The following is a 15835-nucleotide window of genomic DNA, read 5'->3' as shown; positions in this document are numbered from 1 at the left end:
TACAAACGGGCCTGAAATTTTAATAATTTTTCCTTTTTATTTTAATAATAATTAGGCGAGGATGGCAAATAGGAAATAAAGACAGGGAAATGGGAATTTCAAAGAGGGAGAGGCGGGAGGGGGCCAGGTGGACAACAATAACGCCACGTCTCCAATCTCCTCCCACCTACTAAGCCGCTGGCCCTAAATCCTCTCTCTCTATAGAGTTTTATATATTTAATTTCTTTTTTTGGCTTGTGGAAACAACAACGAAAACCTGAAAAAACTCAGAACAGAAAAAGAAACGTAAGAAGTATACTTCCAAAGTCATTGCAAGCACTAGAAGCTACGGGAAAGAGAGAATCAGGGGGGTTTTGGATCCTAAATGACGCTATAGCCCTTCCTCTTCCTTTCCTCTTTTAAAAAATTCCTCGTGTTTGTTGAGCTGCTCTTCCTCTCTCAGCCTCCTCTCCGAGGTACGTACGGTCTTGGGAGATTTTCCTTCCTCTTCTCTCATTTTCTTGTTTGATCTGGTAACAGGTTTTTTTTTTTTTTTTTGTGTTTGGTTGCTAAGAAAGTTTATGCAATGAGAGGGTAATGAGGTTTTTGATATGTAATTAAGAGATCTGATTTTAAAAAACTAGTTGTTATTATTTCGGTTATGCGCTTAGAATCTGAATGTCTTTTTTATGGTCAGATCTAAATACGTGTAAAACCAGAATTTTTTTTTTTTAAATTCCTTTTTAACTCTGGTAAATTCCATTCTAGAATGAAGCATGTTGGCACTTTGATTCTTTTTGTTTAAGATTTTCACAGGAATGAAAAAAATTCTAGAGGTCTGTTTGGTTTTTTGGTTATTTTGTTTCTTAATTCCAATGGGAAAGAAAAAAAATGCACTAACTTTTCAACATTGAGGAAAAAGGGAACATTTGAAGACGGGGAAACCCATTTCTAGAAATAAGAATTATGCTTTTGCTTATTCATGAAAATAAGACTTGTCTATTTTATTTCTCCTTTTACTTATTTGGGACACGATTTGTACTGTTGTTCTTTCATAGTTTTTTTTTTCATTCTACAATGTGCTGCTTCTAATCAGTTGTAATGGAATAATCTATGTACATGTTGCAGGAAGGTGTTGTCGGAAGATTGCGTGTCCTTTTTGTAAATTTCAATTCAATTGTCGCTATCTGATTTGTCAATTCTACAATCACGCCATGGTTGCCGCTGCAGCTGCTTCATCATTTTTCCCAGTTCCTTCGCCATCTGGAGATGCCAAGGCCTCCAAGTTTGGTAGTGTGTCTGCAAGTTTGGGAGGAATCAAAACGAAATCTGCTTCCTCTGGGGCTTTGCAAGTTAACACAAATGCCCAAGCTCCTCCAAAGATAAATGGCCCTCCAGTTGGCTTGACAGCGTCAGTGGAAACTCTGAAGAATGAGGATGTTGTGTCGTCACCGGCACCTCGGACGTTCATCAACCAATTACCTGATTGGAGCATGCTTCTTGCTGCAATTACAACCATGTTTTTGGCAGCAGAGAAGCAGTGGATGATGCTTGATTGGAAACCAAAGCGACCTGATATGCTTATTGACCCCTTTGGTATTGGGAGAATTGTCCAAGATGGTCTTGTCTTCCGCCAGAATTTCTCAATTAGGTCATATGAAATTGGTGCAGATCGTACAGCATCTATAGAGACGTTGATGAACCATTTACAAGTATGGTCATGTATTTAAATTTACTCTTATTCTTGGAGAGAGAATTTTCTCAAAGTTATGTTTGGGAGGTGTTTATACTGTCTCCACAAACTCGAATAATTCCTTTTATTTTTCATTGGTTGCAGGAAACTGCACTTAATCATGTTAAGACTGCTGGGCTCCTTGGCGATGGATTTGGTGCAACCCCAGAGATGTCCAAAAGGAACCTGATATGGGTGGTAACTCGTATGCAGATTCTGGTAGATCGTTATCCTACATGGTGAGACACAATCCAGTGTATATAATGCTTGAATCTGTGATCTTATGTGTTTTTGTTTTATGCAATAAAAGATATTTTCTGTTAGCGCTGGATCTTTGTAGTGCCAAGTTGTTTCCATATGCCTTATGAAACATTTTTAAGCTTATTTTGCACCAATTGATTAGCTGACGCCTGGCCCTTGGGACTAGGTCTTGTTGGGTTGTGCTAATAGAGGGCTGACTTATTTAGTCTTGCAGGGGTGATGTTGTTCAAGTAGATACTTGGGTGAGTGCATCAGGAAAGAATGGTATGCGCCGTGATTGGCTCCTCCGTGATGCTAAAACTGGTGAAACGTTGACCAGAGCCTCCAGGTAGAAAACTGCTTTGAAGAGATCCTTGTTTTTGTAGTGCTTTTACAATTGCATACTCAATTGATTTCGAACATCTGGTTTGGAAAATTTTCAGTGTGTGGGTGATGATGAATAAAGTGACAAGGAGGTTATCCAAAATTCCTGAAGAAGTTCGAGGGGAAATAGAGCCTCATTTTCTGACTTCTGATCCTGTTGTGAATGAGGACAGCAGAAAACTTCCGAAAATTGATGACAATACAGCGGACTATATCTGCGAAAGTCTAACTGTAATTAAATATACCAAAACTTATGTAGTTATCTTCACTGACAGTTTTATTTCCTATAACAATCTGCTCACAGTCATTTTGTTTGTCTTCTCTTGATTCACAGCCTAGATGGAATGATTTAGATGTCAACCAACATGTTAACAATGTGAAGTACATAGGCTGGATCCTTGAGGTTCGTTCTTCAACCTCAATATTCCAGTTTTTAAGTTTTAATCATTCTTTGACCTTTCTTCTTGCCCGCCCTGTTTGTTTTGTTATTGTTATTGTTATATATATATATATAAAAAGTTTCTTTAATGTGCAATCTCATAGCATCTCATTAAAATGGATGGACTGAGAATGAGAAAGAGATCCTGTCCGGAAGACTAGTTGTGCTGGGATTGAATCAAAATTTAGTCCTTTTGGTTTAATTCAACAAATAAAATTTTATGAGCATGCATTAGTTGACATTCTTATTAACCTTTAAATTTTGCTTGGCAATTTGCTTGTTTTGATCTCATGAACTTGATGCTTGCATAGAGTAATAAGTGGTGTCAGGGTGTTGAGAATTTCTGGCTTTTAGAACTTTTTATCACAATCCAGTTTATGTCAGACAGCAGGGCACGCTCAAATGTGTTATTGAACTGTTTCATTCCTCCTCTCAAGTATCAAGGTCTTTTCCTTCGTTTTAGTTCGTTCACCTGACGATATGGTGCTTGTTGTTGCAGAGCGCTCCTCCACCAATCATGGAGAGTCATGAGCTTGCTGCCATTACTTTGGAGTACAGGAGGGAGTGTGGCAGGGACAGCGTGCTGCAGTCCTTGACTGCTGTATCTGACACTGGCATTGGAAATTTAGGCAGCCCTGGTGAAGTTGAGTTCCAACACTTGCTCCGGTTTGAGGAGGGTGCTGAGATTGTGAGGGGAAGGACTGAGTGGAGACCCAAACATGCCGACAATTTTGGTATCATGGGTCAGATCCCAGCTGTGAGCGCTTAAAGGTTGACAGGATGTGGCTGGAGTGGCATTACTCTCCTTGCCACGTGTCACATTACCTGTGTAGAATCCTGTCTGTTCGAGTTCCGGGATGTATGTTTTCATATTATGTATGTATTTATATATAATTTTTTGTTCAATTTCTTGGATAAACGAAAGCTGTAAGCTCAGTATAATTAGCTGTTGACATGTACTCATTCTGGAACTTGAGTTTAGTTTTTGTTGTTGTAAGGGTAGAGCAAACGTGGGCATTCCTCAAGGAGCACTAAATGTAGGCTTAATAATTGTTATCTTGGGAAAGAAAGCATATTAACTATTATAAACTAGTTGATCAGTTAGTATGACCAATTAATCTTAAATTTAATTAATGTACTTTAGAACTGTAATATTTAAAAATGTGTTATCTCACTAAAAACTTTTATTACTATAGTAATTCACTTTTATTATGCACAACATTATTTCTTTCACTATTGTGCGAGACACAGGTGGTCTGTGACCTGCTATTATGAAAAAAATGTTGACTTTTTTTTTCATTCTCAATCTTTTATCCTATGTTCACGTAATTTTAACCCTAATAACTTATTTTGTTTCTTGTGTTATATCATGTTTACGATGTCAAAAAAATGTCCCACCATTAAATTGATGTTTAATTTTTCAAAATCAAATTTAATTTTACCATTTAAAAAATGAAAAAATTAGGAATTAAATTTAACATATAAACAAAAAAAAAACCATTTTTTCTTATTTTTTTTACATGGGTGTAGAAATCTACAATTTGGTCCTTGAAGTTTTTATTTTTTTATTTTTAGGGTTTGACGTTTCGATCCTAAATTTAATATGTTTTACACTAAGTCCCTGAAATTTAGGAGAAAATAGATAAAATCACCTGAAAATAAAAGAGGAGAGAGAAATTTATCAGTCGATCAATTCCAAAATAAAAAAACGGATTTTGGTGTCAATGAGTTTATCTTGGAGAGATGGGTGCTTGTCTTAGAGAAAGTGACTCAATGGAGGTGATGTTTCTTATTTAATAGGTCGTGAAAAATAGATTGGGCCGTAATTATTTTAATTAAGTTCGATTTTAGATTTTTTAGAGTGATTATAGATTTTTTTTTTTTTTTAGTGTTTGAAATGAGGTTATTGCGGTCTCCATGATTTTTATGGGTGTTTTTAAGCGAACAAGTTGGAAATTGATTTTGAGGTCCAAAAGCTTGAACCTTGACTTACTCTCGCCTTCAAAGCCCATGCGCGCCTGAGTTTTTTCTTAGGCCATGCATGCCTAGCCTTTTCTTAGATACCTCATTATTTATTTTTTTAATATTTGATAAAGCAATATATCTAAATTAAAATATTAAAATGATATTTAAGCAATTGTCCAATTATGCTGTTACTTTTAAGAAGATTAAGCCTTTTTTTATGATATTATCAATTTCTTTATTAATAATCATGTATTTTAGAATTTTAAAAATAATTTTCACACTAAAATTGAATAAGAATAAAATATGTGTTTTAAAATATTTCTTTATGGTTATTTTTTTATATAATTTTCTCAAGTTTACTGTTCTTAGATTTTTCATTCAGGTGTGTAAAAATAATTGATTTATGAATTTTTAATTTTTTAATTGAAACTTTCATGATTAGAATAAGTTTTTACTTAAAAACAATGATTCTTTTATAAAAAGCATGTTTTTTTTGCCACAATAAAAAAGAAATGAAGGAATCATGAAAATAGGTTTTTGATTAAAATTATACATTTTTTTATTTTTAATTTAAATTATTATATTTTGAGAATATTTTTTTTATTGTTTTCCAAATATCTAGTTGAAACAACTTGTCAGGATAAATTCAGTTAATCCTTTTCAATTTTGATTTCAAATTTTAATCAAATTTTAATTTTTTTAAAAAATGAGTTTAATGAGAAAATTAGAATTCTAGAAAAGGCTTTAAATCTAAGAAATTTGCTAATAAATTACGCAAACTATAAAAATCTATTTATGGACTTAAAAAAGCTTCAATGAGTTGAAATATTTATTTTGATGATATAATCAAACAATTTGATTTCATAAAAAAGATGGATAATCCTTATGTTTATAAAAAGGTTAATGAAGTTGTTTTTCAAATATTATATGTAGACATTATATTATTGATAGAAAATGACATTACTTTGCTCATGTCAAGTAAAGATCTGGTTGTCCAAGAATTTCTCCATGAAGAATATAAGAGAAATAGCTTATATACTAGGAATAAAGATCTATATAGATTGATCTAGAAGGTTGCTTGGATTATCCCAATCCAGATTCATAGACAAGATGCTAAAACAATTTAGCTTAAAAGAATCCAAGAGAGGATACTTATCAATTTCACATGGGTTACACCACTCCAAAGACATGTATCCTAAGACATAAATTGAGAGAGATATGATGAAAATGATACCTTATGCTTCAAATATAGAATCCATTATGTATGCGATGTTATATACAAGATTATATGTATCTTATGCTTTGAACATAATGAGTAGAAACCAATCTAATCCAAGTTACGACATTAGAAGATAGTAAAAAACATTTTTATATTCTTAAGATTAACTAAGAATATATTTCTAGTCTATGAAAAAGATGAACTTATAGTTCAAAGTTATTTAAATACTAGTTTTCAATCAGATATTGATGATAGAAAATTTCAATCAGGATAGGTTTTTACTCTAAATAGTGGTGTTGTGAGTTGGAAGAATTTTAAACAAGAGACCACAATAAATTCTACAACTAAAACTGAGTACATCTCTATGTTTGAGGTGGCTAAAGAGGCTATTTAGATCAAGAAGTTCATCACTAAACTATGTGTGGTTCCTAGTATTATTGATCTAGTAACCTTTTACTGTGATAAAAATAGAGCTATTACACAATCAAAGAAACCAATATCTCATCAATAATCCAAACATGTACTTCGATGATTCAATTTGATAGAGAAATCATAGAAAAAAAAGATGTAAAGATAGAGCGAGTACCCACTGAAAAACATCTTACAGATCATATTAGTAAGGTATTGTTCCATTAAAATCATTATTATTACATGGAGCGATATGATATTAGATACATGAGCGATTGACTTTAATGCAAGTAGAAAATTGTTAATGTATATGCTTTGTCGTCAATCGGTTGATTACATGTGGCATGAACTTTGTGCATATAAACATATTTTGATTCTAAATAATTTTTTTTTATCTTTAATATTCATTAAATATTTTATTAATGAATCTAGAGTAAAGATCAAATCCTTGAAACAAAAATACTTTACAAAAAAATTTATAAAATTGTTATAATTATGAGATTCCTATTGGATCAAAACATTATTTCTAAATATTCTTGGTCAATGCTCTATTAAGACTACACATTAATTAGAGTTATTGAGACTGATATATATTATATTCTTTTCTTTATCAAAGGAAGTAGTTTTTTCTCATAAGTTGAGGCATAAAGGATACCTAGAACTAATATGTTGGTGTTTGTCAGACGATATGTACATTAAACTAACCCACATGAGAATTCCATATGAAGAGATCATTTGTTTCTATGGAAAGACTTATATGATGGTTATGTAAGTGATCCTTAGACTTTATATTACTAAGTTATCTTATATAAAGAATGTGTGTTTTACACATTTTTCTAATCAAGGATAACAAATAAGAAAATATTGGGTATAACATTAACTATATGAAGTTATTTAAATAATAAAGAGATGATTTTATCACCCTAGGTGAATTAGAAAAAAAATTTCATTTATTCTCAAATAGTATTGATTGTAAATCCTAAAGCGACATGGGATGAGTTTTGAAAAAAATTTCAAATCTTATTCAAAGAATCAATGACTACGGTGTTGAGAACGAACATGATTTGATAGAGTAGACATAATTCGTTCTATAATGTCTAAATTGAAACATTATTGATAAATGAATAATTAATATACTTAGAAACTAGTAACTGAAATGTTAAGTTAAACCATTTATAACTTTCCACTTATAAATTTATTTTCAATTAAATGACACTTGATTAATTATCCCAGTTTAATTTTTTACCAATGGTTCTTATTGTGTGTGACCCATTAGGTTCCTAATATGTTGGTCCAAATATAAATCGTAATCCTAGATAAAATATAATTAATTAAATTAAATTAAATAACTTAATTTATTATCAATTTAATAATTGATTGATTTATATCTAAAGATCAACTACACCGTCTAACAATGTGTCATGATCCTCTAAATATTAGGAAAGTCATACGTGATTTGACTTAACATTTCAATGAGCAATTTCTTAATGTAATTATTATCTCTTCATAAGAAATGTTCTTACATAAACATTACAACATGAAATATGTCTACTTTGTCAAATCATGTTTGTTCTCAACACCATAATCATTGATTCTTTGAATAAGATTTGTAAATATTTTCAAATCTTATCCACCTAGCACAAAGATTTTACAATCAATACTATTCGAGAACATGCGGAACATTTTCCTTAATTCATCCAGGATGATGAATTCTCAATTAATCACTTAAATACTTTCATATAGTTCATAATATACTCAATGTTTGCTTGTTTGTTACTTTTTGATTAGAACAATGTATAGTTAGGATCAAAGCATAACATTTCTAATATAAGATAATTTAGTGATCTCAAGTCAAAGAACTACTTACATAATTGTCACGTAAATCATTCCATAAACATAGATGATATCTCCATATAGAATTCCTATGTAGATTATTTTAAAGTACATGTTATCTAACAAGCACCTACATATTAATTCCAGGTATCTCTCATATCTCAACTTATGAGAACAATTATTTCATTTCATAAAAGAAAGAACATAATATGTATTAGTCTTAACAGCTCAAATTAATATTTAGTCTTAATAGAGCATCGTCTAAAAACATTTATAAACAATGTTCTGATGCAAGATGAATCTCATAATTATAAAAGTTTTATAATTTTAATTTTAAAATATTTGTCTCATTAACTTTATCTTTACTCTAAATTTTTTATTCAACCAATAAATTCATTAATTTAACATAAATAAATATTAAAGATAATTTTTATTATTAATAACAACTATGTTTTTTTGCATGAACAAAGTTAATATCATATTTAATCAATTGATTAACTATAAGGTATATATATTAACACTTTAGACACATGTTAAAGCCTCATTATTTGTTTTTGCATGTTAGTACAAAAACCAAAAGTTTTTTGAACTTGAAGGTTTTGACCAACTTTAGAAGAGTTTATCAGCATCATAGCATGTTTTTGAACACCAAAGTGAAAATTAAAGTTATGTAAAATTGAGCGTTTTGCTGATTTATGCATTAAAAAGCCTATAAGAAAGCCTATAAGCAAACTTTAGGCATTTTTTAAGACCTTTAAATTTTTCACACTTTTATACTTAAAATAATATATGAGCCAACTTTAGGCACCTAGTGCTAGTTGGATCTTATGGCATGCTCTTACATGCCCGTGTAAAATCTACAATATAAGTTGTGGTATTAGATTTTTTGTATTTATATACTTTAAAAAGCCTACTAACAATTTTAGGCATCTTTTAGGGTCTTAAAGTATGTTTTTGCATGAAGAGACAAATAACAAGGGTTGTCCAATTGGAATTTTTCGCTTTTTTGTGCTTAAAATAAAGTCATTAAATTTAATTTAACAATAATAATTATTACATTTAATAAATAATGACCATAAAAAAAATATTCGCGTACCTGGTCTACCCATGGAATTTTGGAACTCTCAGATCCAGATGTTATTTATTAGGACCACAAGATTCAGAATCAGCCATCTACGGCAAGCACAAAACAAGAAACATTATGGCACCAAACTGGGACCATCATTCCAGAATGGTTTTTCTGTTCTGCAAATTACAACTGTTTATCTTCACTGCTTCGGTTTTATTCCTATAATAACAAGGTCTCAGAGGATAATTTCACATGCAATATTCATGCTGTCAACTCAGCTTCTGGGCTCAATGGTTTGAAGAGAGATTCTATTTCACTTTGATCTACTTCTTCCAAGCTTGACGGATTCCACTTTGGTTTCTGCCAAGGAGTAATCATGCAAAACCACTAAGTAAACAATCCAAATATAAACAAAACTGAGGAAAATGAAAACATGCTTTAGGCGTCTCAATGATAAGAAAAAATCTTGAAGAGTTCCAATGAAATATTAAAGGTTTGAAACAGGAAAAGGAAAACAAAAAAGAGAACATAACAAGCTAAACAATCCGCAGAAATCTAAATATTTGCATTAACAAGCAATGAAAACCAGTGTCAACATCTCTTCTAATAAAATCCAATAATATCAAACCACATGCGAAATAACTAGATATAATAATGATTGTTTTAATATACCAATGGACATTACATTTAGAAGAAGAAAGCTACAAACCTATAGTGGTAAGACTAAAAATTGTCTGAAAAGTTAATGAAAAATCATTAAGACAGAGGTCGCAGACTCAAGTTTTGGATACATTAATACCAGTTTGGACATGTAAAAGAAAGGGGCAAAGAAGAATAGAACCTGATCCTTGTCAACCAAGACTGCCCTGACACCTTCAGCAAAATCATTGCGCAGAGAAGACCTAAGGGCAATGCGATATTCTGTTTTCATCACACCACTTAGCTGGGTGCAACAAATCGCAAGAGGAACACAAATGTTAATAAACTACAATCCATTAGATAGGGAAATTATCTAACAATTAAAGATGATGAAAACCACAATTGCAAACTCACCGTAGATAATTCATTGCTGATTTTACCAAAGGCAAATGCAACTCTAGAGAAGTATTTCTGTGTCAAGCATAGAGAGAAGGGAGCACCTTTTCCAATACCTTGAAGAGCATCATTTGCCCACTCCACCACTGTGAAAAGAAATCAAGGAAATCAAATGCAGACAGAGGATAACAAAAAACAAATCCATGAAAACTACAGTGTACAATGCCACAGTCCTATGATCGATCAGACGTAAATACTAGAGTAATAAAGAAAGAAACAGAGATGCAAGGACTATAGAGTACCAAATAAGCAAGTACACATGCCAATCAACTGGTATTAATTACGCTCACCTTTAGGATCAGCACTCAGCTGATGACTTTTCAACTTTTCAATTATCTCCTCCACTGACTTATTTGGACCAAAGGTTGAGATTATTCGAGGTAAAAGTGACTTCAACTGGGACTCAGACTCAGGGTCATGACCATACTCTGCTAAAAGTGCGTTGATGTCCTGATGTGGGTCATTGGAACTGGAATACATAATTTTTATAGTAAGAAATTTAGAGTTCAAATAAACAATTTCCTAACGATAATACATCGCTTAAATTAGCTATAAACAGCATAGCCCACCTTGAAATGTAAATGCTATGAGCTGCAAATCTAAAGTAAAAGAAAGAAGAAACAAGTGGGATCTTCATTATTTTACGACCTAAATTGATACAGTAAAATCAACCAAGGGGAATTATTTTTTGCCGAATTATTTTTGTGACTTCCAAATTTTTGTTATAAATAGAATTTTTTTAAAAAAAGACATAACTAATTAGGTTGCAAGAGATCCTCAATGAATTATTTTGTCACCAAAACTAAGATGCTCAAAATAATGAGATTTTCAGGGATGTACAAGGTAATTTGCAAAAGGGCCTCCTTCAGCTGGACTAAATTCCCAGATGGAACATAGTGTGATCCAAGACCTACAAATAGTGCATCAGAGGGTGTAGAAATCCTCTTTCCAGTCAATGCAAGATAATTGCCTGCAAAATGTAAGATTAGTCATCACACTGAAAAACATAAAAGAAACAGCAGATGAGGTAATGACAAACATGACTAACTAGATCTCAAAAAAGCAGTTATTAATTTAAGAGAATAAACCTACTTTGTTAACCATTTAAAAACTGTGAGGAGCCAACATTATAAACGGTTGGCATCAAGATTTAAGCACAAGATCATCTTACTAACCATATCTTAACTCGTAATATCAGAAATCACCAAAAGCTAAATTCAAATCTCCATGTGAACAATATGAATTACAGAGAAGAGAACATTTTTCTCTTCATGAATATTTAAGCCCTATTTGTTTCATGGAAAGTGGTTTTCAGGAAGCCATTTTCTAAACTTTACTGTATTTGTTTACCATTTGAAAAGTTGGCCAACAAAAAACACTTTCCAATCAAAGAAAAAATTGGCTTAGTTTTCAGTAAAGTGTTTTCCTTTTATTTTGGACGGAAAATACTTTCTAGAAGTTGTGAAAAATTCAGAAATATTTTGTTATTTGTTTATTATATCAAATTTGATCCTCAATCTTTTAATTGCTATATATTTTGTTTTGAATCCTTTTTTTTTCTTCAATATCATCCCTTAGAATTTCATTTAATTTGACTTTTATATCAACTTTGATTCTCATTCTTTTGATTGTTATTTGCTTTTCTCTTATCCTTTTCTTAATTAAAATCTTTTATCTTTCAGATTTGGTCTCTATTTTTTTATTGCTATTTATTTATTTTTTTGAAATAATTTATGAAATTGTAATTTTTATTTTAATTTCATCATCTTTCAACTTTTTTATCTGTCAGATTTAGTTTGTAATATTTTGATTATTATTTAGTTTATTTAAAATAATTTATAAAATAATTTTTTTTTTTAATTCATCCTCCATCTTTTTTATTTGTAAGAACTAATCCTCATTCTTTTAATAAACATGAAAAAAAATTAAAACATTAATAAGTTATTTTCCAACTTATTTTCCATGACAAGCAAACACTGGAAAGTGTTTTCCAACTCATTTTTCATGACACTACCAAACATCGGAAAATAATTCACTTTCCAAGAATCCACTTTTCATGGAAACCACTTTCCAAAAGAAAACTACTTTCTAGCAAACAAACAGGGCCTTAATCTATTTACAAAATCCTATTTTGATAAACTATTATATGAACTGTGATCCTAGGTGATGCAGGTTTGCTACCAAGATTTTTGAATGTTAAAGCAATATCCCAGCTTTTGATCTCTGAAATCAAAAGAGTCAGGCACCCAAATGATTTAACTAACACATTATGTTGTGTAATGTGCAATCCTTGTATAATAGATTTGTAAAAAACATCCAATGTATGAAATGTTCTTACCCTGTAAAAGTTTTCAGAAAATATATCACTATCTTACCCCAAAAGAGCACTGACTCAATCTCCAATCATAAGGAGAGATTCTTTTAACCAGATTCTTTTTTGAGTTTTCTACTCATGGAAGAAAAAAACTGACTTGGAGAGATTATAAACATATCTTGGAGGAATAAGTTATTTCCAAAGATGCATGATAGATAAACATGTCTTTCATTCCCTAGTTGTTGCCATCTCATCATGGGATCATGGAGTCAAAAAAAGATTCTAAATGCCAGTTCAAGAAACAGATAATAGTTTGATAATTAAAAAAAAAAACACATACCAACTGATCCTTCTCCTGGACTTTTTGCTGCTATATAGGAAAAGCCAACATCTGGGAACAAGCCAATACCATTTTCTGGCATAGCAAGCACTGTCCTCTGTACATGAGTTCATGAAAAGCTAGAAGTCAGGAAAAAAATGTACAACACCATTCTTATATATATACAAGATCAAAAGACCTTAATTTCATAGGAAACTATACCTCTGTTACAATCCGGTACCGACCATGACCAGATAGCCCAATTCCAAAGCCCATTGTTACGCCATCCATCAAGGACACATATGGTTTTTTGTACTCAGAAATTTTGCATATTAAAGAATATTCTGCAGTGAACACCTGGAAAAAAAAAAAGCATTGAATTCTGGTAACAACATAAGATTGAATGCATTAAGTGCCGACTAATATTAAACATTTATAAACATATATTCTTTGAATCAATACAAATAAAAATAAAATAATGCATTGAGCCAGAGATTTAATTTAGGAGTAAAAAGGCAATTGTGTTAAGTAAACTTCTCTTTAAAAAACTGTTATCTAGATTGTTTAGTTATGTATAATACAATAGGGCTATTTAATTTTACTATTATGGACTGGTTTTCATTTCATTCTTAGACAACAATTATGTAATATTCAAATTGCAAATTAAGAAAAAAAATCTTAGGAGAATCCTATTTCAATTGATAAATGACCAACCTGGCACTATTCAGAGAAACATACATAACTTTATTGATTTTTTTTCAATCAAGTGATTCTACTTACTTTTTTCAATAAAATATAAGGATGAGCAGGGAGTTCTTGTAAGGAACTTGGTAATAAATTTGATCAAATTCAAAGAACACTTACAATGTCTAACTCATGCCACAAAGAGTTGACATAAGGATTATGAGAAAATAATATGTGATTGCACAATATAACAAGAAGAGTATGAGAGTTTGATCAGGTAGCACAACTTAAATATGCTTGAATTCATTAAAGCTGCTCAAATTGCAGGCACAGAACAACATCCATGTGCACATGTGTGGATGCAAGTATAGCAATGCAGCAAGCAGAATCCATATGGATACAGTATATTGGAGAAGAATAATTATGCTATGTTTGGGATAATACAGTAGAATGAATTTGATTTATCAATATCTCCTCAGTCATCGCACATATCATCACATTATATCACATACCGCCAAACATTATCTTATGAATCTTAAGACATAAACTCTTAAAGAAAGGTGGGGGGGGTCAGGACATTGTAGGACAGACTGGTTCTGAGCATGGTCACAAGTGTTTTTCCGTGAAAATTGACCATAGGACCAACCGTGGTCTAATTGCAATAAAGAAACAAGGAATGGGAATTATGGGTAACATAGAAGTGTGAACTTGGTCCAACAACATGCAAGGTGATGGTCAAGGGTTCATGTAACTAGAAGGACACAACAAGACCTTAATCATATCCGACAGTTGGCGTTTGCTTGTAATAGCCTTGATATCACCACCTGCAGAAAAACTTTGATATCGGTAATCATTCAGACAAGCATTCAAAGAATCAGGCACAAAAATGCCAAACATATATAAATAGTGACAACAGAAAGGAACCATTAAAAAAAACAAGGAAAGAAAGAACCCATAATTTGCAAAAATGAAGAGCACAAATCAAGAAGCACAATTATGCAATAATGTGTGCAAAAAACGAAGTGCATTGAGAAAAGTGCATAAGCACCTTCTGCACAACAGGAGTGTTTTTGTCCTTTCGAATCTCGGCAACAACCCCTTTAATATCCATTCCTGCATATTTTTATATTCCATGGCTGGTCACCCTCCAAAATCACTTGTAACTAAAAGCAGCCATATTTTAGACCTCTTTACCTGCACAAAATGCACGAGGCGAGCTTCCCTCAACCAGAACGCATCTGACCCTTGGATCCGATTCCCATTCATCCATAAATGTTTTGTACTTTATATCCATATCTGCATCATCCAAAATAATCATAGCATAAATAAATAGCAAACCAAAAAATAAAATAAAATAAAAAACTAGGAGTTCTCTACTACTACTACTACTAAATCCAATCAGCGAAGAATTAAATTTTTTAAACCGACGAAAAGGCATCTATTTATAACTTGATTAATAATGTGTTTCCTTTTCTGAAGGAGAAAAAAAATTAATAATGTGTTTCCTTTTCTGAAGGAGAAAAAAAAATCAACTATAATTTAAAGAAAGATAGGGCCAAAAAGCAGCACCTAAGTTCATGGCGTTGAGGGCTTTGGGGCGATCGAGAGTGAGAACAGCGACCCCGTTTGGATGAATATTACCCTTAACGAATTCATCGACGGCAGCGGCAGCCATGATCGAGAAGCTTCGAGGAGGAGGAGAGAAACAGAAATCGAGGGAAATGGAATTTGGAGTAGGAGAGTGATGATGATAAAGGATATGTGGTGATTTGATTTGATTTTGAGAGGAGCTGTGATGCTGACGACACTCGTAGTAGGTGTATGCTCTTCATTTTTATTTTTTGTTTGTTTTTTGTTTTGCTTTTTTACGATACGAGACCATCATTTCTGCTACTTATATATATTCTACTACCAGGGAACTAACAACAACTAATTTGAAATCTATTACGATTTTTTTACACCCACCGAATTTCATTTAACACTTCTCACCATTATTACTCTATCACTTCCAGGCTATTTACAACTCACTTAATTAAAAACATTTAGTGAAATCTTATATTTAAAACTATTTTAATTATCAAGAGTTGAATTTTAAATGAAATTCATAAAAACAATTAAAACTATTTAAAACTATTCTAGGCTATTTATAACTCAC

General features: G+C 31.7%; 2 protein-coding genes across 6 annotated transcripts; one reads left to right on the top strand and one right to left on the bottom strand.

Annotated features, from left to right (window-relative positions):
• Positions 1–200: 200 nt before the first annotated feature.
• LOC112327864 (palmitoyl-acyl carrier protein thioesterase, chloroplastic) lies at positions 201–3888 on the top strand. 2 transcript variants are annotated; one of them, XM_052454305.1, is made up of 7 exons: positions 201–459; positions 1112–1691; positions 1817–1950; positions 2187–2300; positions 2395–2566; positions 2670–2738; positions 3274–3888. In XM_052454305.1, the coding sequence occupies exons 2-7, from the start codon at positions 1194–1196 to the stop codon at positions 3541–3543; spliced, it is 1257 nt and encodes a 418-aa protein (XP_052310265.1). In that variant the 5' UTR covers positions 201–459; positions 1112–1193; the 3' UTR covers positions 3544–3888. The 2 variants fall into 2 exon arrangements, with proteins under 2 accessions (XP_052310265.1, XP_024458581.1); XM_024602813.2 differs by having other exon boundaries at positions 202–455; positions 1108–1691.
• Positions 3889–9312: 5424 nt separating this feature from the next.
• LOC7497640 (3-hydroxyisobutyryl-CoA hydrolase-like protein 3, mitochondrial) lies at positions 9313–15540 on the bottom strand. Of its 4 annotated transcripts, XM_052454240.1 has the most exons (11): positions 15250–15540; positions 14875–14976; positions 14749–14793; positions 14452–14504; positions 13219–13353; positions 13018–13114; positions 11204–11333; positions 10654–10832; positions 10322–10449; positions 10110–10211; positions 9313–9628 (listed from the first exon to the last, which is right to left on the bottom strand). In XM_052454240.1, exons 1-11 carry the CDS (start codon positions 15353–15355, stop codon positions 9530–9532), a joined length of 1176 nt encoding a protein of 391 aa, XP_052310200.1. In that variant the 5' UTR covers positions 15356–15540; the 3' UTR covers positions 9313–9529. The 4 variants fall into 4 exon arrangements, with proteins under 4 accessions (XP_052310200.1, XP_024460470.2, XP_002308317.4 ...); XM_024604702.2 differs by lacking the exon at positions 14749–14793; XM_002308281.4 differs by lacking the exon at positions 14452–14504 and having other exon boundaries at positions 14729–14793; positions 15250–15539.
• Positions 15541–15835: the final 295 nt, after the last annotated feature.

Source organism: Populus trichocarpa, chromosome 6 (assembly GCF_000002775.5).
Source record: "Populus trichocarpa isolate Nisqually-1 chromosome 6, P.trichocarpa_v4.1, whole genome shotgun sequence".
Taxonomy (NCBI): domain Eukaryota; kingdom Viridiplantae; phylum Streptophyta; class Magnoliopsida; order Malpighiales; family Salicaceae; genus Populus; species Populus trichocarpa.
This window is presented reverse-complemented; position numbering and strand designations above follow the sequence as displayed.

Bases quoted from the DNA above. Each gene is read 5' to 3' on its own strand.
- LOC112327864 (XM_052454305.1), top strand. From the start codon at position 1,194: ATGGTTGCCGCTGCAGCTGCTTCATCATTTTTCCCAGTTCCTTCGCCA. The intron at 2,301-2,394 runs GTAGAAAACTGC...GAAAATTTTCAG, and splicing joins ACGTTGACCAGAGCCTCCAG to TGTGTGGGTGATGATGAATA. The intron at 2,567-2,669 runs GTAATTAAATAT...CTTGATTCACAG, and splicing joins ATATCTGCGAAAGTCTAACT to CCTAGATGGAATGATTTAGA.
- LOC7497640 (XM_052454240.1), bottom strand. From the start codon at position 15,355: ATGGCTGCCGCTGCCGTCGATGAATTCGTTAAGGGTAATATTCATCCA. The intron at 11,334-13,017 runs GTATGTGTTTTT...TACATTTTGCAG, and splicing joins TCCAGGAGAAGGATCAGTTG to GCAATTATCTTGCATTGACT. The intron at 9,629-10,109 runs GTTCTATTCTTC...ACTCCTTGGCAG, and splicing joins TCTTGGTTGACAAGGATCAG to AAACCAAAGTGGAATCCGTC.